Raw genomic sequence first — 27,935 nt, forward strand, 5'->3', positions numbered from 1 at the left:
CCCTTATGCGGGCATGACAGAAGTCTCACCTCTTGCTTTCTTGGTCACTTCTCACAATGTCCCTTTAGCACCTGACCCTATACCCGCTGGTTATTCCTTGGTTATATTAGTAATGCAACAAAGAGAAATATTAAAAGCTAATGATTAGTAATGTCTACACTAATGATTGAAAATGTCCATGATCATCTCTATATCTAACTTGTATTACGACTATTCTTATTCTAACTATTTTCTTTATTATACTAAAACAGTTTGTGCCTTCAGTCTCTTGCCTTGGCTCCTGGGTAATCCTCCACCCACAGGTCTTGGTTTTCTACCAGGGTGTAAACTTGGGAAAATCACATGACTTTACTGAGCACTGCCTTTAAAATTAAGGTATCTTCAAGATCTCTTCTGTCAGTAAAAGTCATGATAGACATTTAAAGTAGGCAAAAGAGATGCTTGGGTGTTCTTTCAATAGGAAGTTGGGCATTGTCCAAGGGACCCTTCCAAGGTACTGTGATTCTTTCGGGGCTGTGAACAATTGATTGTCTTTGATCTATTTTGCAACTCTGTAGACATAGATAGAAAGGGTGCCTTCAAATCATTAGTTTATAACTTGACTGAGTGGCTACTACAGGCAGGAATCTACTAGATCTTGGAAATGCAAAGATAAATGATATGGGTTTCTGATCAGTTCCTACCCTAAAAGAGACATATATACTCATTAATATTGAGTCTTCCTGCACCTATTCCCCTGCCATCCCCCTTCCTATCCAGGAAAAGGGAACGGGTCAAAGAAGGAACATTATGCAAAAAGGCATGGTGGGCATGAAAAGAACCTTGGATATTTTGTAGTTAATAAGTCTTGTGTGGTTGGAGTTTTGAGTTACTTACAAAGACCAAATTTAATGAGGCTAAGTGGCAAGATTTGGCTATCCTTTTTTAAGGTCCTTGTATTCTGTACTTGGGGGAGGGGATCTTACATGCTGCACGCAGCAGGAAGTCAGCAGGGATTTTTCAGCAGGAAAGAGACATGATGTGAACTCTACCATTGATATCAAAGATGAGCAACAGAGGATGGAGTGTGGGCACACTCATCCAGGTGAGAGTGGATAGATTTTTAACTATGGCAGTAACTGTGAGGATAACAAGAAAGGGAGGGGTTGAGCAACATGTTTTGAAATGGAATTAACAGGTTTGAATTAGAGAGAAACACTGGAATTGTGAGAGAAAGAAGTACAGGCTGATTCCATGCTTTCCAGACTGGATGAATGGTAGCTTCCCTAGCTGCAACAAAGAACATAAGAAAAGCAAGGAGTGAGGGCAAGTGGGGTGAGTCGGCTATGAGTTTAGGTTTAGACATGTGATTTGAGCAGCAACTTAGTTGTGAAACTAATTTGCGTTTGCATAATTATTTACAATGTTCAGGAACCCTCATATATATTTGACAGTTGTGAGTTGATGAGAGTGCTAATGTCTTAGTGCATGAATGTGAGTGAAGCAACACGTGTGCAGTTCTCAGAATAAAGGCACACAGGTTGTTTTTTGATTTACAGTCAGGGCTTCTGTATATCAGGCTTTCCTTGTTGATGGCTCTGTGTGAAACCCAAAAGCCCCCCATCTATGGTACCTTTTCCAATGGTTATATATGATTTCTAAAGCCTGTTTCTCATGGTTATAACCTTGAGGCATTTCGAGTGTGGGTATACTATTTTCAAAGTTCTATGTTCCTTGAGCACAAAGACCAATTCTATTCATCATGGTATCCCAAGCCTTTAGGACAGTGTCTTTCAGAGTACCTAATCAATAAATATCATCTGGATGAATGGATGTATGATTGAGCATGCTGAAGTCAGTAAAGCTTAGGTAGAGCAGTATAGTTGTAGTATTGACAGATTGCCCAGAAGAACCCCAGAACTTAAGTGTTTGTATTCTTATTGTGTCCTTCATTGTGCAGAAAGCTCGCATCTCAAAAGATCTTCTTGCCTTCTTCCTATGACCTCAGCCCTGTGATAGACCCACTGATTACCTCTGTCACTCTTGAAATGTAAATATCATCCCCTATTTATGTGATCATGGGTTAAGGAGGCTTATAGGTAACTAGTCCTGAATGCATGTGGGTGTCTAAAACCAGACTATCTTGATGTCAAGTACCTGGAGCTACTGCTGATTACCAGCAGGTCCTGTTTTTATCTGTAGTCTCTAAGGGATATAGATATGTTACTAGGGCACTCAATATGTTTGAAATCCTTAAGTGACAAATGATTCTTGTATTGTTTTATACACTTTGAGCAATCTCACAAATGTATAAATCATCATGACATTCCTGAGTATGAATACAATAATATATGAACAGTACTCAAACTAATGATAATAAAAATTAACTCAAACATGAAATTATCTAAGAAAATATACAGATAATATACACCAACCATTTCTTATAATAGCTATAAAAATAATAATTACATTATCTTAGTACTTATAACATGCCAGAGACAGTCAGTTTTGCTATAATGTAACACACACTCCCGAAAACTACTGCACTATGCAAAATTGGCAATAAAAATCACAGGCTTTATGGGGAAAATGAGTTTAGGGTTACAACAGTCAAAAACCTCACTAGTTACACATTAAAAACAACAACAAAAGAGGAACATAATAAAATGGCAGTAGTTTGTTACACATGTTCGATGGTTAAGAAAGGCATAAACGCTGAAATAAGTATCCATTTTAACTTGGAAAAGAACTGATGCTTGCCTGTGGAAGTGAGTATCACAAGCTGTACCTTGTGAGTTACTGTGAAGGGATAGAAGGAGGGTTAGCTAAACTGTGACGGGAAGTTGTAGCACCTGATGAGGATGGGGGATGGCTCACAGCACACAGTCAACTGAGGTAGTTGGTAGGTGTTTGAGATGTGTGCATGTGCGCATTTTGTGCATTCTCTGCATGACCCAGTTCAACTGGCTGCAGTTTTCTGTGTTTCCAACAAATGAAGGTGGCATCAACAAGCATGGAAGTCTCATTGTGCTCAAATTGTTCCCTAATATATCAATTTCATTAGAACAAATTTGCATTTTCAAAACAAGCATTCTAGTAGAACTGATTGTTCTAGTTCAAGTGCTTTATCTGTATTAACTCGTGTAATACTCCCAACAGTTATTTTGGTTTGGTACTATTATGGCCCTCATTTAATTGATGAGGAAATTAAGGCAAAGAGAGGTTAAATAACTTGATCAAGATAAAAACTTAACTAAGTGACAAAACCAGTGTGCTACTCTGCCTTCCAACATATTGTATTATGCTAATGACATTAATACACTTAATAAGATAAGTGTTTCTCCCAGACTTTTGAAGTTAGATTTATTTTGGAGAGGTTCACTTTAAGTAATTCTTAATATCTAATAATTATCTTACTTAAATCTCTGATGTAGTTTTAGCACATTTTTCTGTTGTTACCTCCACTGTCAAGGTGGGAAATATCAAGCTATCATGTCATGTTAATGCCCCTTAAATAACTGAGGACCAGTTGAAAGCAGTGTAGTCAGTCTTTTTTAGTGCTCAGCATGTACTCAGCACCAAGCTTGACTGTCTCTTTCATCATTGATAATTATGCTAAAAGTTATATTCAGTGAAGTCTAATCAATGGGGTTCCAATCATAATGTAAACATGCTGTGCTCCATTAGCATTAGAAATGTTTATTGCCTTGTGTATTTCATTAGTGTCCCTGGTTCCTCCTCATTACACAAACTCTTTATGGAATAGAAATATTTAACATAAAACATCTTGAATGCTTTCTGTTTTTGAGGAGTAGCTTTTTAGATTGCTAAGTAGGCACTTAACCATTCATATCCCATGGAGAGTTGGTTGCACATGTGAATGGCTGAATAACTAATGACACTTTGAATGGGAGTTTTGGCACAATAGTGAGTAAAAGCTGACTGTGAGGTGCCAGGTGGGAAATGGTTACGGATCTCTGGCTTTAGAGCTGGTTAGACCTAGGTTCAAATCTTGTCTCCTCCATTTGTTAGCTGTGTGATCATGGGAAAAACACTTCTCTGGGTTTCAATTTCATCTATAAATACCTTTGTCGTATTATTGTGAATTAATTAGCTAAATTATGTTACACACATAATATATAATAGGTAATTGGTAAATCAACCCCCTATAAGAGAGGACTCTGCAACCTATCAATAGACTCAATTCCTGGGTTGTTGGTCTGAGCGGTACAAGCCTGAGGTTGAAGGTAAGTGGTGGACAGGGAGCCATGAGACTCAAGGCAGCAAAGCTAGCGAATGGGCTAAAACTGGCAGGGGCTGCAAGGACCGGCAGGGAGAGGCCAGACTTGTAGCATGCAGAGATCGACTAAGGTGTGCTGGACAGGAGGGCTAGATTAGGAACAAATCTCTCCAACATGGGATTCCAGCCACTGATTCTCTTTTCTGTACCTGTGCATAGAATGTACAACACAGGATGGTCTCGACTGCCTGACCTCGTGATCCGCCTGCCTTGACCTCCCAAAGTGCTGAGATTACAGGAATGACCAACATGGTGAAACCCCATCTCTACTAAAATACAAAAAAATTAGCCAGGCGTGGTGGTGTGCACCTGTAGTCTTGGGAGGTTGAGGCAGGAGAATCACTTGAACCCAGAAGGCAGAGGTTGCAGTGAGCCGAGCTTGTACCACTGCACTCCAGCCTGGCGACACAAAGTGAGACTCCGTCTCAAAAAAAAAAAAAAAAAAAAGAACGTACAACACAAACAGTGATCCTTAATGTAAGCTATGGACTTCGGTTAATAATAATGTATAAATATTTGTTATATCAATTGTAACAAATGTATCACACTAATGTTAATAATAGGGGAAATGGGTGAGGTGAGGGGGTGTATAAGAACTCTGTACTTTCCATTCAATTTTTCTTTAATAAGAAACTGCTCAAAAAAAGAAAGTTGGCTGGGCACAGTGGCTCATGCCTGTAATCCCAGCACTTTAGGAGGCTGAGGCGGGTGGATTAATTGAGATCAGGAGTTCTAGACCAGCCTGGCCAACGTGGTGAAACCTGTCTCTACTAAAAATACAAAAATTAGCTGGGTGTGGTGGCGGGTGCCTGTAATCCCAGCTACTCGGGAGGCTGAGACAGGAGAATCGCTTGATCCCAGGAGGCAGAGGTTGCAGTGAGCCGAGATCGCACCCTGCAGTACAACATGGGTGACAGGGCAAGACTCTGTCTTAAAAAAAAAAAAAAAAAGAATAAGAAAGTCTGCCAATTAAAAAAAAAGTTTCTCTTGTAGTTTTCTAACCTAGCTTCCTTTATTCCTCCTTTTTGTACCTTCTAACCATAGCAGCCAAGACTTGTCCAACATATCTCATGGTTTACCCAGGAAGGATGCAACTGGACTGCAGTGTGCATGTGAGTTGGTGTTTGATACCCAACAGCGTCTGGCAGAGGTGGAGCGCACTGGCTGAATTCACCCTCTCTGAAGGTAGTAGGAGTAGGGTTTGGTGGCCAGGAGCCCAGATTCTGGAGTGAGACAGACCTCTCAGACCACTCACTGCCTCTATCTGTGGTGGTGGACACATCTCAACCTTCATTTTCTCATCTGAATACAGCATGAGATTATTGAGCCTCTTATGAGAATTAAAGAGAATAATCTGTGCGAAGTGTGTGGCATAATATCTGGTTCATAGTAAGTGTTGCTTCCTTTATTTATGCTGCGTAATAAGCCACTCCAAAGCTCAGTGGCTTAAAACACTGATTTATTATTTCTCATGATTCTGTGGGCCAGGAATTCAGGCAGTACTCTGATGGACATTTTATTTGATCCACATAATGTCAGCTGCATTCAGCTAGTGGCTAAACTGGGTTGGAAGATCTGAGAGAGTTTTACTCACGTGACTGTGCCTCCATGTTCCTCCACATGTCTTCTCACTTCCTGTGGCTGGCTTAGGTTGGGTTTTCTCACAGCATAGTGGTCTCAGGATTTCTTATATGTTGACTGGTTTTTGCGAGCAAAGAGAAATTGTCCAGCCTTCTTAAAGGCTCAGCCCCAAACTGGCATAGTGTCACTCTACGACAGTCCAATGGAGATGAAACAAGTCATAAAACCAGTTGTGGTTCCAATTCAAGAGGAAATAGTCGCCCCTGTACATGGGAGGAACAGCACATGCCTACTGAGGGCAGGAATTACGGCAGCCATCTTTGGAGGTGACCACAGCGCTCAAGTTTTTATTTTCCTGTGCTTTGGTTTGCTGTCTTGCCTATCAGGCATAGCAGCATCTTTGACAGCCAACAGCATGCTGTAGGGCAGAGTGAGCTGTGGGAACTAAGGTATAGATGTGGCCTTGAGGCTATTCTAACTTGGCCCCTTCTCTTAAAGTCAACAAGGTCCAATACATTTTCAGTATTGCCGTTCTGCCAACAACGGGCACTGACTTAAGCATTCCATCTGCTTTGTATTTTATCTCATGTCATTATTGTTTTGAAACATGTTTTTAAAAAAGACTAAAACAAACACAGACATACGATTTCAATGTGTTGTTTTCCCTTTTATTAATACCATGGAAAAAAGAAAATTAACTTGATCAAAAGAGTGAACCCACACTGGCTTCTATATGTGAGCTTTTGTTTTTTGTTTTTATTGGAATGCCTTTCTTTTTTTCCTTCTTTCTTCTTATCAGTCTACATCATGCTTTGAGGAATGTGTTTTTTTACCTCCTCCCCTTCCCTTTCTGAGGGTAAAGCAGCACTTATTTATCTTCCAAGGCCCAGCTTTCATGTCACTTCCTTTATGAAGCCCCTATTGACACATCTGCCATGAGGTAAACTTGATCACTCCCCTTTTTTGTAGCTCTACTGTGCCTTGAAAGCTTCCACCTTAGTAACCACAATTTTTATTGCACTAATATATTTATCCAGGCTAATCAGGTCACTGTATGGTTGATGGCACAGGGAAACAAATTCCTAAGTGCCTACCATGTGCTATATGGGGGCACACAAAGCAGCATCGTTGTTCACACCTGGAATATTATTTGTTCACATGCCACCCACTGAAACTCTACCCATTTCCTTTAGTTTGCCTCAAATGCCATCTTTTCCAAGAAACTTTTCTGAATCATTCACACTAGTATGAAAATCCCATCTTCCTTAAATGTAGTGGTACCTGCATTTCTATTTAACATACTTCTTGCATTATCATTATTTACTTGTATTATAGTTATAATTATTTACTTGTATTATAGTCATAATAATTAAAATTATTTACTCCTCCTCCCGCAGAGAACTGTGAATTTCTTGAGAGCAGAAGCAGTATTTTACTCTTTATTTTTTTCGGTTGTCACGCAGTGCCTAGTGCCTTGTTCTTTGGGAGTTCATTGTTTAGAGGAAAAGGTCATAAAATACATATTTAAAATATAATCTTAATTTCAGGTTTAGAGATCTATACAGGGCATCATGAAAGCACTAAGAAGAGGTAACTTTAACCTCTGTGGCTTAAACACATAAGGGGTTTTGTTTGGCAGAAGGTGCCCTAGAGCTTTTGGTGACTTAGGAGTCACCAATGTCATTATCTTAAACATTCCTATATCAGCATAAGTCATTTTGGTGCTGAATTGATGTAGGGCCTCAGGCATAACTGGCATGGTCTGAGAGAGGGGAAGAGAGCTGTGGTCCATGTTTCTTAGAGACGATGGGGATTTTCTAGGGATAAGGGCTTTCTCATTCTGCCATGAAGTTGTCAGGGCCCTAGGGCATCTAAGAAATTTGCGAGGTGAAGATAAGGGCACCCTCGGTACTAGACTGTTTGGTTTCTTTGCAGGCCAGAGAGGTCCTTTTTTTTTTCTTTGAAGAAAAAGATAAAGGCAAACACAGCATTTGAGCAAATAAAAATTACCCTTGAACTTACCTTTACCTGATGGGCTACTATGTCTGCTTTTGATAATGCCTAAATCTTTCTTCTAGGAAATGGCGCATGCCACCTCTACTCATATTTAATTGGTCAGAGAAGTCACATGGTCAAGCAGTGAAAGGGCAGCAAATGATAGAGACAATGATGTCATCTCCAATGACTACATGGAGCCCTAGTGGTTTGTTTCTGAATATAAAAGACCAAGAAGAGGTCAAACAAAAAGGAGGCTTGTAAATGTAACTTTAAGCAGGTGAAATAAAAGATGAATCTGTTGAAAAAGGTAATTTAAAAGGAAGAATTAAATTTTTTATCAACAAAGTTTGAAACCTTCAGAAATCAAAATATATATAATGAAGAAAATTTTGCTGTCTTTTGTGACAGAAGAAAAACTAGACATAAGGAATTAAACAACCATAGGAAAAAGTGCCTTACTTGAGACGTAAGCCTAGAGAAGTCATATTTTTAGTGTACCCGAATTGGTTTTGGCAGTCACAGATGGTATTTAAGGAAACAAATAGATCCGCAATGAGCACTTGCATGATTCAGCATCATTATTCACACCTGGAATGTTATTTGCTCACATACTGCCCACCCAAACTCTACCCATTTCCTCTAGTTTGCCCCAAATGCCATCTTGTCCAAGAAACTTTTCTAAATCATTCCCATTAGTATGAAAATTCCATCTTCCTTAGATGTAGTGGTACCTGCATTTCTATTTAACACATTAATATTGCATATTGCGTTGTATTATAGTTATTTACTCCTCTCCTCCCCCCAGAGAACCATGAGTTCCTTGAGAGCAGAGGAAGTCTTTCATTTTTATTTTTGGTTCTCCCACAGTGCCTAGTGCAGAACAGGGCACATGAAGGAACCCAATTCATTGCTGTTGAAGTTTATGAATTACAGTTTGTATAGGAGCCACGTGACAAGCATATGTTAGTTGTACCCTTGAGGTGATCCCAGAGCATAAGGTGCACATGAGAGGAGGTCATATTTATGACTCTAGGGCCTAGACTCACTGATACAATAAGAAAGCTTTGGTACAGTAGACAAGCAGTGAGGAAAGATAGGAGAGGGCTGTCTAGGTTCCGGACTCTCGGATGCGACCTTAGTACTTCGGTTCCTCTGACATCTAGATTAGTTTGTCCTTTTTAGATATTTCCATTTATATTCTCTTAGTATCAAATGGTAGTTAGTTATATAGGTCTTAGTTTTAATAAATTGTTCTACTAATATGGTTTGGCCTTAGTTATGCAAGCACTAAAGTGAGCAATATAAAGTTAATTTAAGGGATCAAATATAATATTAGGCTGAAAGCCTATTAAAAATCATACAGGACTATATGGAGGACTTACCTTCATAATACAAAGTATGAATATTTTTAGATTCTCTGATATTGGATTTAGACTTGCTTGTTCTATTTTGTAAAACAAAGAATTGGCCTATATCTTTGATCTGTGTGTCTAGATTTTTTTTTTAGTGACAGACACCTTATAATAACTAGAAATAGAAATTCCATCTTTGGTGGTAATATAGTGCAGGGACCTGAGAGAAGGTCTTAAGGTGCTGTTAATTAGCAAAAATCTGAACCTCATAGTCTCAAAGCAATTAAGGCTATTAATTGAATATTTGGATGCTCAGAGGATTGGCTCATATGTGACTGTACAGGGAACCCTAGGCTTGCATACAGGAGTTACATTCTACAAATAATCCTGAACAATTCAGAAAGAGCAAATATAGGCCAGTGTATGTTTGTCTAGTAGTCAACTGCATATTTGAATAGTAATACATTGCTGGTTATATGCAAAATTGTCTTTTTACTGTAAAGTAAACACTAACAATTCAATCATTCAGCCTATCTTTTGTAAATATGGCACACTATTGATTCACGGAAAATTCAGTTTTTACCATGGTGATTGTACCATCCTCTGGTTTGATAAACATCTCTATGATTCACCTGAAACTTTAAACACAGTTGGTGGTCACACAATGGCTACAGTGTCACACTTAGGCACATTTGGGGGACAGAGGAGAAAGGCCATTGCTGATGAGCTCAGAGTGGCAGTGCTTTTATTATCCAAGTCCTTCATAGCCTTTGTATGGGCTTCCTTAGCTGTGGCATTTGATTAACATGTGAACGTACTTCTAAAAAGAAACTTAAAACAAATAGAAGATTACAAAAAAGTTTTCAAGAAAGGAAAAATAAATGTTCCTTTTAGGAGACCTGCAGTGAAAAGTAGTTAATATTTTCGGTAGTGCTTATTATTTTTAATAGCTCTGGCTTTGGGGTAGGTTTCTGCTTCTGCCAGACCCAGGCTTGCAAAGATGCAAACGAGTGTCCACTAAAGAACACCCAGAATGCAGTGAGTCAAGAATGAATTTAGTTTCTCACACTGGTTCAGTCCTTTGCACAGTTAAGGAAAAGAGAAATTATATGAATGCTTAAAATCCACGGGTTATCCTCCAAGCTAATGTTGGCCAGTAGCTTTCCATCTATTTGGTTAAACCTTCCAGAAAGTGGCAAAATTGAGTGAGTTGAGGGTTCCCCCAACTTCTTTCCATCTCAGTGTACTTTATGGAGCAGTCTGTAATAGCTTTTTTTTTTTTTTTTTTTTTTTTAAAGGCTATGAGGTGTCTTTTTAAAAAGTGGAGGTGCTTAGCAGGCAGTAAAGGATATGAGCACAGAACCTAAACATTCCCAAACAGATCATTTCCATCCTTATTTGAGGAATTATGCATTCATAAGGTTGGTGTGATTTAGGAACAGGCCATTCAAACTGCAAATAGTCATCTTCATGAATGACCAGAGCATATAAAAAACAAATTGTACTTAAGGTCCTAACCCGAGTTTATTGTGCACATATATCTTCTAAAAATGTGGAGTTAACTTACTTAGGGGTTACTGACCAGGGCTTCCAAAAGGCGCAGGAACAGAGGGCTGAAGTCACTAGACTGGGAAGCACGTTTAAGAGTAACAACGCCACCTCTTTGGATCAGAAGAGTTCCTGTTTGTTATGCAATGTGTGCACTTCATTATTTACACAATTTCACTAGGTGACTGGGAGCTGTGTACACAGCCAGGTGAGCCTGCAGCAGCGCCCCAGACTCTGACACCGAACACCCTCTGTCTACTGACTTCTGCTAGCCCTGCCTTTGAAATAATACCTTTTTTCTGGAGGAAAAAAAAAAAAAAAAGGAAATCCCTAAATCATATCTTACTTCTCTAGATTACAACTATTTTCTTTCCTTAAACGTTTTTAGGAATTAATAGAACTTACTTGGAAAAATTTCCATACTCGTTTCCACTATGCTGAACGGACGATTTAAAAAGTAAACACTCAGAAAATACTAAGATTCCGCTGGAGAGCCTCTTTTTATTGTGTTATGGGGTCTCCCAGCCCTCTCCTTTCTCCTACCCATGGCAGCCCATCTCTCTCCTCCAGGACCCCTTCTTTTTGGTATCCTGGAGTACGGATGAAAATAAATAGGTGAGCAGCCTCTGGGCCAGGCCAGGCACACAGGGGTCCTGAGGGCTGACCTTGGGAGACTTGCGGGCTTCTGGAAGGAAGGCGCGGGAGGCAGAGCAGGAGTCTCCGCTGCGAGGAAGCACCAGGGGCGACCCCGGGGGAAGGGCGGACGGGGATGCGTCGACATTTCCGTGACTTGGGACTGGTCGCTCAAGGCCCATTCTAACTGTCGGCTCCCTGGCCCCCGCGGCCAAAGAGAGAAGGGGGCGGATCCTCGCGTGCCAGACACGCCCCGGCCGGGTATAAAATTCGCCAGGCGCTCGCTCCCCAGGCCACCGCGGCTCCGTTGTTCCGCTGGGGCCTCCGGACGCGCTCCCCGCGCAGGTCTCTGGAACACTCGGGCCGAACGTAAGCCCGCTTGCACTCACACTGCAGTTCACACCCGCAGGCGCGCTCGCACCCACATTGCCGCTCACGCGCGCTCACACTCCCCCACGCGCGCTCCACTCCCGCTCCAGCCCCGAGCCCCGCGAAGGCGCAGGCACTGCCGCCGAGAGCGCCAAGGGGCCCCGCGGCCTTCCCATGGCGGACCTGAGCTTCATCGAAGATACGGTCGCCTTCCCCGAGAAGGAAGAGGATGAGGAGGAAGAGGAGGAGGGTGTGGAGTGGGGCTACGAGGAAGGTAAGCGGCCACGAGTCTAGGTGTCCGGGGTCCCGCGGCGGCGTCAGTGTCTCGCTGAGCGCGGGACTCGAGTCCTGCTGCTGCCGCGCGCTCCGAGTACCTCCACGTCCCCTCTTTCCCACGGGGGTCTCCGCCACTTTCCCACTCCCCTGGCGCGTTTCGGGCGGGAGGCGTTCCAGGGAGGCGTGCTCGCCGCCTGCGTTCTCCCGCCGCCTTCGCTGTGGCCCGGGAGCCTTCCGCAGGGCTGGCGTTCGCACCTGCTGCGGTCCGGAGGGCGGGCTAGCCTCCAAGCCATGGCTGTACCTTTTATGTCTTCTGAGTAGTCAAGAAGAGCAGCGGTACATTTTACTTAACACCTGAGGAAGACAGTGTTAGTGTTAAGAATTCTTTTTTGACTTGAAGACTTTGGGGAGAAAGTGTTTCTGCCTCTGGTCTTTTCGTGAAGCCTGCTAGCAACGCTCGTCTTTCTAAAGTATGTCCTAAATTTCAGACTGAATCGTTGGGTTTGGCGAGAAGCAGTTGACTCTCTGAAAAACCAGAGTTTCCTAGATTTATTAAAGACCTAGGGCTCCTATTAGAGCCAACCAGTAGTGCTGATGTTTACTACATATGTTGAAACCAATATAGAATATATAATTTTAATTATAAAAAATTTGGAAAGAGTATGGGAATATATATGTACATAGATATATACATATGCACACTTTAAAATACTGCACTTGCATTTCTGATAAGGGGCGTCTATTTACTAGCATGAGAGTTAGGGTTTTTGACTGTCACAATGTATGTTTAAAGTTACAGCTATTTCCCAAATACTGAATGTAATTTTGAACTAATAAGCAGAAGAAATTGTTCTGGTATTCTTTTTTTCTAACCACTTAAAGATGACCCACATTTCCTAGAGTCATAAATTATTATGTCTTTGTTGACAAATACAAATAGAATATTTTGTTAGTCCGGGAATTTGTATATGGTATTTGATAATATCAGATCATTCAAATAATGAATGCAAAAACACATAGAATTACCATATTTCATCTGTATAGTGATGGTATCATTACTGTCTTCATTATATCAAGGATTCTAAGTGTTTGGTTTTTACATGTTAAATTTTACTGTAACTTATTTTTTAACCTGTTTTTAATGTATTTCATTTTGTTTTTAGGTGTTGAGTGGGGTCTGGTGTTTCCTGATGCTAATGGGGAATACCAGTCTCCTATTAACCTAAACTCAAGAGAGGCTAGGTATGACCCCTCACTGCTGGATGTCCGCCTCTCCCCAAATTATGTGGTCTGCCGAGACTGTGAAGTCACCAATGATGGACATACCATTCAGGTTATCCTGAAGTCAAAATCAGGTATTTTAGAAAATATGTTTGTGTGGTCTTTTAAACTAGAAGTCAGCATGGAGTTATCGAACTGTGATTTAACTTGCACAATTTAAAAAGTACAACTGTCGTATCTCTATGTTCAGGATACCTTTATATTATAATATAAAGCATTTTTGGGAATTACCTTCTGAAACAATTTTGAAAGGATAAAAGGGTGAAATTATGATGATTATCAGTCGGTTGTTCTGCTTCTTACGATGTTACTGGAACAACATTGGTTTGATCACCTTATACCTTGTGAAATATGAGGACAGGTACATGCAGGTGCACTGATCTGCATTTTGTCCAACATTGTTGGTTAGCTTAAATCACTTAGATAATCATAATTTTGTTTTGCTACTTTGTGAAACCAAAAATTAGGATTTATTGACATAATGTGGCATTCAAGGTAAACTTCTCAGGTTAATTTTCTCTACTGTATTAATTTGCTGAAAATAATTTTAACTAATAACAGTAAAAAAAAAAAACCCTTTAAACTCAGTCAGAGATTTAAGTGGTAAACAAACCTCTTGCTTTTATTTATTTATTTATTTAAGTTCCATCCCATGAAACCTCCCCTACCCCTTGCAAACCTATTTGAGATGGATCTGAAATGTTCTGTGGAAAAGGTGTTCGGCAATTAACAAGGAAATCAGTTTTTGGCTTTATTGTAGGAAAGAGGAAATCAGATTTTTAAAAAATGTAGCATTAATAGCATGCATTTCATAATGAATAATAACTATCTTTTTCTTTTGGGAAAAAATAAAGTATGTTGAAATATTAGGATGTACCTGATAAATAGAGACTGTGCTCAAACATTAATTCCAAGTCGATAAAGTTGATGCCTCAAACCATAAAATCTTTAGGTTTGTTATTAATCAAGGCAGCTGTTGATATCCAACTATGGATTTATTTTATTCATTGTAAATGTTTCTAAGCTTTAATTTAGAATCCATGAGATAGTCATAGATTCATGTCGTCTCCCTTGCTGTTGTGAGTTTAGTCAGCATGTGAGCATTGCCCAAAAGAGTTTCTGGGCTTTATATGTACTTAGAGTCAGTTTAAGATGTAAATTTCAACTTGAATTACAATTTTTTTGTGGGTGTGCTTTTAGCTTTGATGGGACATTACGTAGTTTTTTGAAAGGATATTGTAAAATTATTGAATGCTGGCTGTTCTGGCATATAAAAAGCAATTTAAAGAAGTACATATGTGTGGATATGTTGAGATGCTTTGACCTTCTGGAAATGAATGTTTATGTATCTACAAAACAAAAATACATTTCATGTCAGGTGCCATGATGAATATTGGTTGCATATAAATGGATAAGACAGTTCTTGAGGATTCGTAGCGTAGTGAAAACCCAGTTCTTTAAAGTGTTAGTGTACACATGATGTAGCAAGTGTTACAAAGGGTTGTGGGAGCAGAGAGGAATGACTAAACACATACACCCCACTGCATCTGTATGTGACTAGTCTTGCTCTGAGATCAAATTCACTTCAGCAAGTTGAATTTACGATTTTCTTCTGCTACCTTCTCAAACACTCACAATTTTCTTTAATCTTCTGCCTCACTCTAAAACAGAGACTGTGGACCAACATCTGGGCCCTCTCACCATGAAGTGTGTTTCTTCCTCACTTAGCATTTTGTGCTTTTCTCTTCCTCCTTTCACCCCTGCCCGCTGAAGAAGAACTGTCCGCATTTCTGTCTAGGCCTTATTTGGACACTCATGATCCAGAGCCCATTTTCCTGCCTCCCTGGAGACCTTCCTACCTCAGATTCCCCTTCTCCTCTCTGTCATGATAATAATTTCCTCCTTATTGTTCCTTCCCTTCCAATATTTCTGCAAACTCAAGAAAAGTAACCAAAATACCATGTCTTGAGTAGTTGTTTTTTCCGCTAGGATATTTAAGCTCCTCAGAGGAATCGTTTGTAAGCTCTAAATACCCTGTCATTCACTTATTTAAATAATATTTTATCTTTATTGAGATAGAATATAAACAAAATAGTGGAATAGGCCGGGTGTGATGGCTCACACCTGTAATCCCAGCACTTTAGGAGGCTTAGGTGGGCAGATCACTGGAGGTCAGGAGTTCGACACCACCCTGACCAACATGGTGAAACCCCACCTCTACTAAAAATACAAAAAAGAATAAAAAAAAATAAAAAATAATTTAAAAAGGCTGCTTGCGGGGCTGAGGCAGGAGAATCGCTTGAACCTGGAAGGCAGAGGTTGTAGTGAGCCGAGATTGCGCCACTGCACTCCAGCCTGGGTGACAAAAGCAAAACTGTGTCTCAAAAAAAAAAAAAAGTTGAATAATACTCTTTCTGCCTGTGGTTATACCCTGCTCTTCCCCACCTATGGTTGCTCTTCCCTAGTGACAACTACTTTGAAACTTTCTAGCTGTTTCTTTTGTGGTTACCTCCAAGAATGTAAGAATATAATAATGCTGTTATGCTTTGATATGTAAGCTATATGTGAACTCTCTACTATGGAAGATGAGGCCAATTTTCCTTCTTTTTTTTTTTTGAGACAGAGTCTCGCTCTCTCACCCAGGCTGGAGTGCAACTGTGCAATCTTGACTCACTGCAATCTCTGCCTCCTGGGTTCAATTGATTCTCTTGCCTCAGCCTCCTAAGTAGCTGGGATTATAGGCACCTGCCACCACACCCAGCTAACTTTTTTTTGTATTTTTAGTAGAGATGGGGTTTCACCATGTTGGTCAGGGTAGTCTCGAACTCCTGACCTCAGGTGATCTGCCCACCTTGGCCTCCCAAAGTGCTGGGATTACAGGTGTGAGCCACAGCGCCTGGACGAGGCCAGTTTTCTTATTGCCCTCTTTCTTATGATTTCACTCTCTTATCACAGTGTACTTAAATTAATTTTAAAAATCTGTTTAGATTTAAGGGGTACAAGTACAGTTTTGTTTCTTGGATATATTGCTTAGTGGTGGAGTCTGGGCTTTTAGTGTAACTGTCACCCAAATAGTGTACAGTAATTTCTCATGCCTCATTCCCCTGGAGTCTACTTAAATTCGTTTTCATTTAAATTAATACTCAGTATTTTTATTATTACAACTGCAACTATTGTTTCCAGCTGAGATTATATTTTGTCTCACTTATTAAACAATGTTTTGTATTTTCCTGGAGTTAATGCATTTTTGTTAATTGAATTTTTTATCTGTCAGTAATTAATTTCCAAACTCTCAGACATATGACAGATCTTCTCTTAGGACATTCGCCTGCATCAGGTTGTCTTCCCTCCCTTGATCCTCCTCATCCTTTCTTTTTCCCTGTGGAGGTTGCTTTTCCTTTCTGCTCTCCAGGCCTCTCTTACAGCCTCTTCCTGCAGCTCCTTGGACCTCACGCCTGGGAAGTCCCCTCATTTGTCTCCTGTGTTAGATCGGATGTTTCCTGGATGCTGTGGAAGTCCCCTCGTTTGTCTTCTGTATTAGATTGAATGTTTCCGGGATGCGTGCCATCCTCTTTTTTGAGTTGCTCCCTCATCTCAGGGAATTTCTTGGTTTATTTGCTTCTACAGTTCATGTTCCGGGAACTTCCTGTGAAAAGGGGCAAGTGAGGGCTACATGCTTGGATGCCTAGGTGTCTGTAAGTGTCTTTATTATACTTCACACTTGATTGGAGTTAGCATGGAGTAGCTGTCTGGGTTAGAAGTATTCTTGATGTCGTTTGATGTTTGACATCATGATTACATTGCTTCTAGCTTCCAGCGTTGCGGTTGAAAGATCTAGCGCCATTCTGCTTCTCAACCCCCTCTGTGTGTCTTTTCTCTTTTTTCCTTTCTGGAACCTTTTACAGTGTTTTCTTTACTGCTGTTGTTTTGAAGTGTTACAACCATGTGCCTTGGTGGGATTGTTTCTGCACTATATGCTGGGCACTTGGTAGGATTTTTCAGTCAAGATGATTGTGTCTTTTATTTACCAGAAATTTTCTTGTATTTCTCATATTATTTCATTGATAAATTTTGTATTTTCATTTTTTCCCCTTCTTTCGGTAACTCCCACTTTCTTCTTTCTGTTCTCTTCTACTTTCTAGTAGATTTCCACAATTTTTAATCGTTTAGTCTTTTGATTGAACTCTTACTTTGTGCTTTCTTGTTTTTAATTTCAAAACATTGAACTTATGCTGCTATTAAAAACCTTTTTTTTTTTAAAAAAATACAACATCCAGTATTTATTTCATGAATTTATGATCTTTCTTCATTCTTTGCTATATTGCTTCTTTTCTATCCCTGCCTGTCTCTGTTTACTCTGGGTTTCTTTTTCTATTTATACTGGTATCCCTCTTTTATTTCGGAGGTTCTCCTCAAATGCCAGTGATCTTTGGCTCTTTGTTCATATTTAAGAATGAGTCTAGGAAGCAGATCAGAAGCTCTGTGCACCTGGGCAGGGGTTGAGGGCTGTTGGGCTTCACAGTACCATGATCAAGAAAGGACCTGGCCATGTTGTTGGAGGAGTCTTTGTAGCTTATATCAGTTTAACTGGAATATGCTTGTTTCCTGTTTGTGTTTTTGTTTTGGAGTTAGGAATGGCTTAAGTTGGCCACCAGCTTTCTGGTTGTTGGCACAGACAGGAGACTATCACCATTTAGCAAGTCCACATTTCCTTCATCTTCTGCCAGGGATCTCATCATCATGCCTGACCATGCATGATAAGGTTTAACTGCTCCTTTTAAAAACTTTAAATCGGGTTTTCTGTTTTCAGTTTCCTACTCTGCACTGCCACATTCAGAAGTATCTCTACTGCTCCCACCTCCTGAGTCCTTTCTGATTTCTTAGTCTGTTTGGCTACTATACTAAAATACTGTGGAGTTACGGGTAATTTATAAATAATAGAAATTTGTTTCTCCTGGTTCTGGAGACTGAGAAGTCCAAGATCAAGGTGCTGACAGATTTGGTGTCTGGTGAGGGCTCTTCCTCTGCTCTGTACATGGTGCTTCGGTGCTATGTCCTCACATGGTGTGAGGCAGAAGGGTCAAACAGGCTCCCTGGAGCCCTTTTATAAGAGCCTCATCCTATTCTTAGAGCAGAGCCCTCATCCCATTTACCCGATCACCTCCTGGACATCTTATATTGTTGCATTGGGGATTCAATTTCAACATGGATTTTGGAGGGGGATGCAGGCATTCAAACCATAGCTTCTGGGTTCTGTGGTAGGAATTGCATGCCTCTTGTGGCCTTCTTCCTGTAGTTACTTAGCTTTTAGCTTTCTCTGTTTCGCTGAATCACTCACTACCTTTCAGTCTGCTTTCCAGCACCACCCTCTACCGCCACCCAATTTTTTGGGCATTCCTCTTTTGCTGTTGTTCTCCAGTCTTGTTGATGTTGCTCTGGCAAGTTGTGCCCTTTCCATTTAGTGAGAATTAAGGAGGGAGGGCGGATCAATGTTTGAGTGCAATCTTCCTTGTCTAACTGGAGGTACCCCCTGCAAATACAGCATGCTGTCTTCTTAAATTAAAAAAAAAAAAATCCACACAAGAAGCACAGTTCTTTTTAGAAATTAAAGCTGACTTCACACCACCACTGTGCTAAAAACCTCAGCCCTCCCTGAGGCTGTCTTTGACGTGGGTTATTTTTTTTTTTTTTTTTGCTCTGTTTATATTAACAAATCATAAAGAATTGCCAAAACGGTTTAAAACAGTTGTATAATTTAAATGCTTAGACTTATTAAACTAAAACGTTTAACATAATCGTCATGATATTGTTCCTGTATATGTAATCCCATCTGGAGTTACTGCCTTAATATAAATTTAAGGCTTTTCAGGGGCATGAATCCCTGCCCCCATCCCTCTCTGCTGGAACTTCTCAAACCAAGGTCACTGATGAACTCATCATCCCCTAAATCCAATGGGCACTTTTTATTCTTACAGGACTTTAACTTTGCTGCATTGGAAATGGAAATTTTGGAAGTTTTCTCTCCTGTTAGTCTCTGGGCCGCACAATTGCCTGACACTTCTTCCTAATTTTGACTGCTTTTTTTCTGCTGGTGTTTCATGTTCCGCTGTGCTTCAGTAACAGGGTTTCTTAAGGCTTTCTCCTGAACCGTCTTCTCTTGCATGTATCCCATGAGCAGTGCATCTGCATAGACTGTGTGCTGCTTTGTTCGTCTTCTGTTTCTGCATAAGATAGCAAAGGAGCTTAGAAAAGGGGCTGCAGTGACAGGCTCTCGGAGTGGCATGGGCCAGTGCAGCCTCCCATCTCAGACCTCCTGGCAAGTGGGTGGGCAGCTTGAATAGCTCAGGGAAGGAAATCCGTTTCTCACAAGAAAACCCATTTTGCTTTTGAGCAATTCCAAAATTCAGAAAGTTCTATTATCTCCGCCATTGTTTGTCTTTTAGGTCTCTGGACCTATTTAGAACAAATGTAATTATACTTCCACATTGACGTCCTTTCAAATACTGCAGGGATAACATGCAGTTGCCGTTTTTCTTTTCAGACATTCTTAGTTCTTTCAGCTGTTGCTCACATGACAGTCTTTCATTCCTCAATACTTATTTTATTGATACTTTACTACGGGAGTTATAGACTCAGTTGTCTTTTAGATCCAGGCATATATAATACTATACATGAGAGCAACCAGGAGAGCAAGAGATTATAAATAGCTACTGACCCTCTGCCTCGTCTGCAGTGTCAGCAGACAAGACAGTAGGGGCTGGTGGGGACTGCAGGAACTGGCAAGCTGCAGAAAGCAGGCCTAGTTTGCCAGATGTTTAATGTGTCAGGAGAAGCTGGAGATGTGCACCTGTGAACTCAACGTACATGTTCACTGGTTTCATCTGGCCTGCAGAGTGCGGTTGGTAATCTTTGTTTCATCTTTTGCAAACAGTTACATGGTTTGGATAAGGTAAGTATAAATCAGATCCAAAGCCTGCCCTCAAGGAGGATACAATGGTAGGTCGTAGAATATATTATAGCTATACAGGGAGAGATTATTTTTGGTGGAAATTTTTAGGGAAGGATTTGTGGAGGAAAGAGCATTTGAAATAATCCTTGAAGTATGAATAGCATTTGTATATGGGGAGCCTGGGGTGTGTGGGAAGAAGGGACAGCTTGCAAAAAGGACACAGATACAGGAAGTTCTAGAGGTTGTACGAGGAAAGGCTAATCCTTCAGTATGTCTGGAAGAGAAGATTTTGTTCATGACAAAAGGGGTTAACAGGAAGTAGAATAGAGAGGGTATTTTGGAGCAAATTCATGAGGGACCCTGCACAGAGAAGGGTAGAACCTTTTTTTTGTAGGATAAAGTCATAATTAGAACATTGCTTTAAGAAAATCAAGCTGGCAGCACTTAATGAGATGGGATCTGGGAGAGAGTGTGAGCCAGTTTGAAGGTTAGTACAAAAGACTCAACCAAAACCACAGGCATTGCAGTGTCAGTGGAAAAGGAGGGGAAGACACAGGAGTGATCTCTGCAATGCAGTCTACAGAATGTCATGGGTTAGTTATGTGGAGCAGGGGAGTGGAGGAGATCAGTGGAGAGAGATGCCTGGGATGGAGCCCTCAGTTTCAGATCCTGTCACTATTCTTCTACCTCTACTCTGGGCAAGTTTCAAGGTAGCAGAGTCCCTCCCTCCTAACACGGAGTCGAAGCAAGCATCACATTCCAGGGTGATCTGACCAGACTATTGGTTCTGATATCTCCTGGAGTATGGCGAATTTTATTAAGGCTGCCACATGTATCATTTAGCTTCTCAGCAGGACAAATGGGTCACTGTCAGAAATCTTAACATTTAAGGTACACGGGCAAATTAAAATTAAACATCGTTGCAGTGGTATAAAGAGGATTGTAAGCATAAAAATTAATTACAGATTTCAGCCCGGCGCGGTGGCTCACACCTGTAATCCCAGCACTTTGGGAGGCTGAGGCGGGCAGATCACGAGGTCAGAAGATAGAGACTATCCTGGCTAACATGGTGAAACCCCGTCTCTATAAAAATACAAAAAATTAGCCGAGTGTGGTGTCAGGCGCCTATAGTCCCAGCTACTGGGGAGGCTGAGGCAGAAGAATGGCGTGAACCCGGGAGGCGGAGGATGGAGTGAGCCGAGATCGCGCCACTGCACTCCAGCCTGGGCGACAGAGTGAGACTCTGTCTCAAAAAATAAATAAATAAATAAATAAATAAATAAAAATAAAAACACATAAATAAATAAAAACTAAAATAATAATAATAATAATTACAGATTTCTAGCCTGAGTGGTTTGATACTTAAGTAGTGAGAAAATGTGTGAGACTGCCCACACCACTTGTGCAGTAGTGTCACTCCCGCTGACTACAAGCAATGTCTTAAGGGTAATGACATTTTTAATGGACCATCATTATGGGAGAAATTGCTAATCAAGATAGGTCATTTGTGCCCTTCACTGTTACTTATTATAGAAACTTTAATTAGAATATTTTACTTCTGGGTCTTTTATAATTCTCAATACTAATTTTAGGATAGATGGCGATGATTATTAATCCTACTTGCCCCCCGAAACATGACAACTTTTTACAGTGTTTCTTAGCAACCTTGCTGATTTAAAGATGAAATTGTCAAAAATATCTTAAAAATTATTTTCACTGAAGAAGAGGCTCCGTATTTTTTGTTTATATGAAATGTCAGGGCTGACTTTCTTTTTCCTTCTTTCTTTTCTCTTCTCTTTTCTTTTTTTTTCTTTTTCTTTTGACAGGGTCTCATTCTGTTGCCCAGGCTGGAGTACAATCATAGCTCACTGCAGCCTCCAAGTCCCCGGCTCCAGCAATCTGCCCATCTCAGCCTTTCTGGTAGCTGGGACTACAGGCCTGACACCATGCCCAGATAATTTTTAAATTTTTGGTAGAGGCAGGGGTCTTGCTATGTTACCCAGGTTGGTCATGAACTCCTGGATTCAAGTGATCCTCTCGCGTTGGTTTCCCTTAGAACTGGGATTACAGGTGTGAGCTACTGTACCTGGCTGGATTAATTACTGTGTTTATTATTGGATAACTTCGGTGCATTTGAATTACCTGGTTAGTTGGTGTCATCTGCATCACTTTGCATGTGTTTCACTTTGCCCGGCCTGCTCTCCGTGCTATTGTTATGATCTTTACCCTTAAGAGCTGAAGATATTTAATAGAGCTATAGGTTAACAGCCAAGGACAGTTTAAAAATATTGAAAAATTTTTGCTTTTAAGGCCTCAAATGTTAAAAAAGAGCTAAATAATACTATTTTGGGGAAGTTTTAGAGATAAAATTGGAATTTCTTAAAAGTTACTCTGAGGTTATAAAGTCTTTAAACCCATTACGAATGAACCCTTTGGGGCTGGGCATGGTGACTTATGCCTGTAATCCCAGCACTTTGGGATGCCAAGGCTGGTGGCTCATTTGAGGTCAGGAGTTCAAGACCAGTCTGGCCAACATGGTGAAACCCTGTCTCTACTAAAAATACAAAAATTAGCCAGGCATGGTGGTACACACCTATAATCTCCACTACTAGGGAGACTGAAGCAGGAGAATCACTTGAACCTGGGAGGCGGAGGTTGCAGTGAGCCGAGATCACACCATTGCACTCCAGCCTGGATGACAGAGCAAGACTCCATCTCAAAAATAAATAAATAAACAAATAAACAAATAAATAAATAAATAAGAATGAATCCTTTGGATCCTTCGAGTGGTGTACCAGGGACCCACTGGTGTGGGGCTTCCTCTGTGCTGGAGGTGTGGCTCTGCAGGCTCCATCTCCCGGCCTCACCATCTGTGACTGGACATGACAGCAGCTTTCTAACTGGTTAGGCTTACCGTTTGTTATTCTGTCATCTGCAGATACTGCACAAATAATACTTCAAATTGCAAATATGACCATGTTAGTCCCCTGATTAAAAGCCCTCGATGGTTCCGGACAGGAGAAACCCCCGCTCCTAAGCATAGGCTGTACGTCTCCTCCTCATGCCCGCCTTGACTGTTGCTAACTTTTGATTTTATTCTCCTAGAACACACTTAAACTGCTTCATGTCTCAGAATATTTCTTAGGCTCTGTGCTCTACTCTGCATGCACTTTTCACCTGTTAGCTTATTCAAGACTCAGCTGAACTGATATCTTCTTGGGAACATCTTCCCTGACTTTATGATTCATGCTTGTTACTGGCTTGTCCCTTGCTGGATGCTCTCCTGCTACTCTTTCCTGCTCTTAATATGTTCTATTTAGACTATTCAGTTTACTCTTTTAACCACTGAGACTGCCCAGTCAACACCAAGCCTGGATCTTCTTCGCTTTGTACACTCAGTGGTCAGCACAGGGCCAGGAGTCGAGTTGATCTCAAAACTTAGCGTTGAAGTCAAATGAAAAGAGAAGGAATAAGGCTTGAGCACTAGCCTCTGAATTATCTGGTAAATTGGTTTTCAGCAAAGGATTGTAGAAGCTTAGATAGATTTAGATAAATGTATATACATCACATCTTTATAGGGTTTTCAAATCTTACAGAAACTTTCTCAGGGAGCTCTTGTTTATGTCTTATAAATGGAATTGCCAAGCATATTAAAGAGCATTAAAGAAAATGGAGGCTGTGGCAATGGCATCAGTTTATTTTATATTCTTTTCACAAGTTCCTTTTCTAAAAAAATTCAGCATGTCATCAGTAGGAGTTTCATGTTCTTTCATTGTAACTTTATTGAACCAGCTGACATCATAACTAATAAACCTGCCATGTAGTGACCCAATATCACTCAGCAAAATTATTAAATTTTTTTTTTTTTTTTTTTTTTTGAGACGGAGTCTCGCTCTGTCGCCTGGGCTGGAGTGCAGTGGCCGGATCTCAGCTCACTGCAAGCTCCGCCTCCTGGGTTTACGCCATTCTCCTGCCTCAGCCTCCCAAGTAACTGGGATTACAGGCGCCCGCCATCTCGCCCGGCTAGTTTTTTGTATTTTTTAGTAGAGACGGGGTTTCACTGTGTTCGCCAGGATGGTCTTGATCTCCTGACCTCGTGATCCACCCGTCTCGGCCTCCCAAAGTGCTGGGATTAAAATTATTAAATTTGATCAAAATTTGATTTGGATAAATGTAGGAAAAGGCTTCCCCTTCTGAGATCATTTTTTTCTTTATTTAAAAAAATGTAAGCAGTAAAAAGGAAGAATAATGCTGAAAGAGGATGTTACCAGGCAAGTCTTTAGATGAAGAACCAGATGGATAAAACAGAGCTGCTGTTTATTTTTAGTCCGTAAACACAATCATTCTTGGGGGATGAACAGGTAATGCTCTTACCTGGCACTTCATAATACCCTGAATTCAGAGTTTTGTCATTTTTTATGGCATTGTGTGGCTATGTGACTTTAATGTGGTTTAACTTTGGATTATTCATCTGCAGCAACAGTGAAAAGTACCCAGAGCCTGGTTCCTGGCTGACAGCCACCTCTTTGTCACCTCTCCCTGGAGAACCAGGCTGGGGCAAAACACTTCCCTTCTCAGTATATTCCCTTTCATACCATAGAATATAACTACTTTATTGTCATTGTATTGAGTATCATGACATGACAGTTAATAAACCTGCGATGTAATAACCAGATAGGACTCAGAAAAAATACGATCTTGAAAAATATATGAATTTACACTTCAGCATGATAGAATGTAAGATCTACAAGGCCAGGGAAGTTTGTTTTGTCAAAATCAATGTATTGTAAATACTTAATACAGTACCTGGTACAATGTAGTAGATGATCAAAAAAATACCTGTTGGAAGGATGAGTAAACTTCTCTGGATTTTGAAGTTCTCCCTATCAAGACATGGGTCTATGCAGTTTGAAGTTCCACAGTGTTTCACTTAAACTGTCTCCAAGTTTAAGTGAAAGGCTTCATTGCTGTTAAGGAAGTTTTGAGCATTGGTCATGCAGGGAGTGTATTTTTGAAGCATGGATCTCTTTATGGTCCCCTGAAATCACTGTCAAGACTAGCTACAAGCTGTATCATTCATTTCCATATGACAGTACTAGTAGACTGCTGTTTACTAGTAGAGCTAGTAAACTGCTCTGTAACAGAACAGTTTTAGAAATACCATGTGCCTTTGTGTGTGTGTGTGTGTGTATGTGTGTGTGTGTGTGTTCTGAGTGTATGTGATAAAGGGGTTTTGGGGAAGGAGTTTTAAAAATCGTCTTTCCCATTTCACATGTGCTTCATTTCATGACGCTCCTCTTTCTTCTTCCTTAGCCATGTGGAGCTGAACCTTTTCTAGGACAGTTTTATCGCTTTGTTTTAGAAGTGGTGTTATAGAGCTCACCCGCTGAGGCCTTGGGCCCCACTGTTGCTGGGGGTGGCGAGGGGTGTATTTTCTCGTTCTCTTTTTCCTTTTTGGTGTGGGAGGTGGGGTACACAGTGGGTAGACTCCTAGTCTCAGTCCTGGTTTTTCTTAAGACCAAATTTGGACAGCCAAGAGAAAAGCATGAGTTGTGAGGTTATTTAAATCCATTCTTAAATCCACAGAATGGATGTTTATTGGAGAGGAAGGTGAAGTGAGCTTGCACTGTGGTTCTGAGTATCTACAAACCTTTCTGATCCATGTATTACAAGTTTTTAGATTATTCTGGGAAATAGGATGAAGTGCAGTTCTCCAAGGTGCAACTTCAGTTTATAAATCTAGGCTTAGATAAGTCATTGTTTTTTAGTTCATGCTCACAGATACTGACATTTGGGTTTCCCTATCCCTGCCTCACCCCTGGAATGTAGGTCAGAAGATTCGAGTTCCAGGTCCTGTCCTGGGGCCTGCTAGGAGGCTGACTGTGGCAGGTCACACTTAGCCCCTCTCATCCCACTTTTCTGCCCTGTCTGTGGGGTTGATGATAACACTATCCCCTTGGATTTGTTGTGTGACGTAAGTCAGACCAAGCATGAGGACAAACACTAAAATCTAAAATCATGCATGACACTGTGATCCTAAAGGCCATGAATCTCACTTCCCTTCCCCTTGATGTGAAGTGTATCCACTCAAAAAATTAAAGTTAGTTCTTGCTTTGGATGTTGCTTGTCTTTGTTGTTTGAGCTGTTAGAAAGCTTGGGAGCAGATTTGTGGGGCACCTTTATCAAGGACTCCATGACCTCCATTGTGTCTGATAGCCTCATTTCTCCATCTATTTTCAGCCTCTTTCTTTGCTTCCCCTTGTTCTTTTTCCTAATTTATGCTGTCTGACTGTATTGTATGTACCTTGACATAAGCAGCCTTAAATCCTTTTTGGAACAAGTCTTTAGATGAAGAACCAACCAAACAAGTAAATATTGTTGCACCAATTTGCTTTCTTCTTTGAGTTTTAGGATAAGGATGAATGACAGAACTCTTCCTCAAAAGAGGTGTGGAATCTGTTATGTCCTCCTCAAAGGCAACCCAAATGTGAAGGATGATCTGTTTCAAAAAGTCTACTTCTAGGAAAGGGAAGGTGTTGAATTTTGTTAGCTAAATAACCTAAAATTCTTAGCTGATACTATTCAGAATTGGGAATTGCTAGAGGAAAAATGCCCTGAGTTAAACAACTTTTATTTGTATTGAAATTGACCATTTGTTTGTAGGAAACTTTATTTCAAGTTTGTATGTATGCTGTCAGGGAATTTTTAACTAAAGAATTTTATTGTTTTGAGACAGGTTCTCATGCAAATGTATTTTTCATTATCCTTTAGTGTGCCCTTGTTGGGGACAAAGGTCTTGATCATATCCAACAATGAGAAAAAGACATGATCTTGTGGGACTGATGTTAATATTTTGAGTATTGTTAATATTTTATTGCAGTTTTATTTTGTGTCATTTGTGGTAATGAATGTCCATCAGCTATTGAAGTGCAATTTCATTATTGATTGACTTAATGCTAATCAATCCTCTTCATGGATAGTTTTGTTAGTCCACACCACAATTCTCTAAATTGGAAGCCTCCTAGTACAAGTGGATGATCTGCAAATGTAGTTTAATTTATTTAGACATCTACAGAATATTATTGGTCAGTCTGAGAGTTAAACCATATTTTTTGTCTCTTGATCAGTGCTAAGCTTAAATCTCTAAGAGAGGAATTTGTTTTCCTTGTCTACTTCTAGACTGAAAACACATAGGAAATTAAAATATACATATCATTATGAGTTTTTCAGAGGTTTTGAACTTCTACTATGTCTGAATGGCCAGGACAAGAATTTCAGCCAAGCCTAGATAGTTTAAATTCACCTCACAGTTGTGGTAAATTTCTCATTTTGACTTTGTGAATTTAATCTGTAGAACCCATGAGAGCATTTTGGTGAAAAAAAAAAGTCTCTAATGTTTATAATGCTGAGGTAAATGTGTGATGTAATTCAGTAACATATATTTTCTTTTTCAGTTCTTTCGGGAGGACCATTGCCTCAAGGGCATGAATTTGAACTGTATGAAGTGAGATTTCACTGGGGAAGAGAAAACCAGCGTGGTTCTGAGCACACGGTTAATTTCAAAGCTTTTCCCATGGAGGTAAGAGTAACAAATCATCTTGTAAAAATCTTGTTTTCTGAATACAGTATTCAGCGATTTACTGAAAATGATTTAGTTTAAAAGTAGATG

The 27,935-nt window shown here is 40.3% G+C and overlaps 1 protein-coding gene across 1 annotated transcript in view; it reads left to right on the plus strand.

Moving 5' to 3' along the window:
• Positions 1–11,680: 11,680 nt before the first annotated feature.
• Positions 11,681–27,935, plus strand: part of LOC105482236 (carbonic anhydrase 8) — a 99,441-nt gene continuing 83,186 nt past the window's right edge. Inside the window, exons 1-3 of the mRNA XM_011742264.2 lie at positions 11,681–12,034; positions 13,200–13,391; positions 27,721–27,845. Coding sequence (XP_011740566.1) covers positions 11,935–12,034; positions 13,200–13,391; positions 27,721–27,845 — 417 coding nt within the window. The 5' untranslated portion in view covers positions 11,681–11,934. The remainder of the gene's footprint in view (positions 12,035–13,199; positions 13,392–27,720; positions 27,846–27,935) is intronic.

The sequence above is a fragment of the Macaca nemestrina genome, chromosome 8 (genome assembly GCF_043159975.1).
Source record: "Macaca nemestrina isolate mMacNem1 chromosome 8, mMacNem.hap1, whole genome shotgun sequence".
NCBI classification, from domain to species: Eukaryota; Metazoa; Chordata; class Mammalia; order Primates; family Cercopithecidae; genus Macaca; species Macaca nemestrina.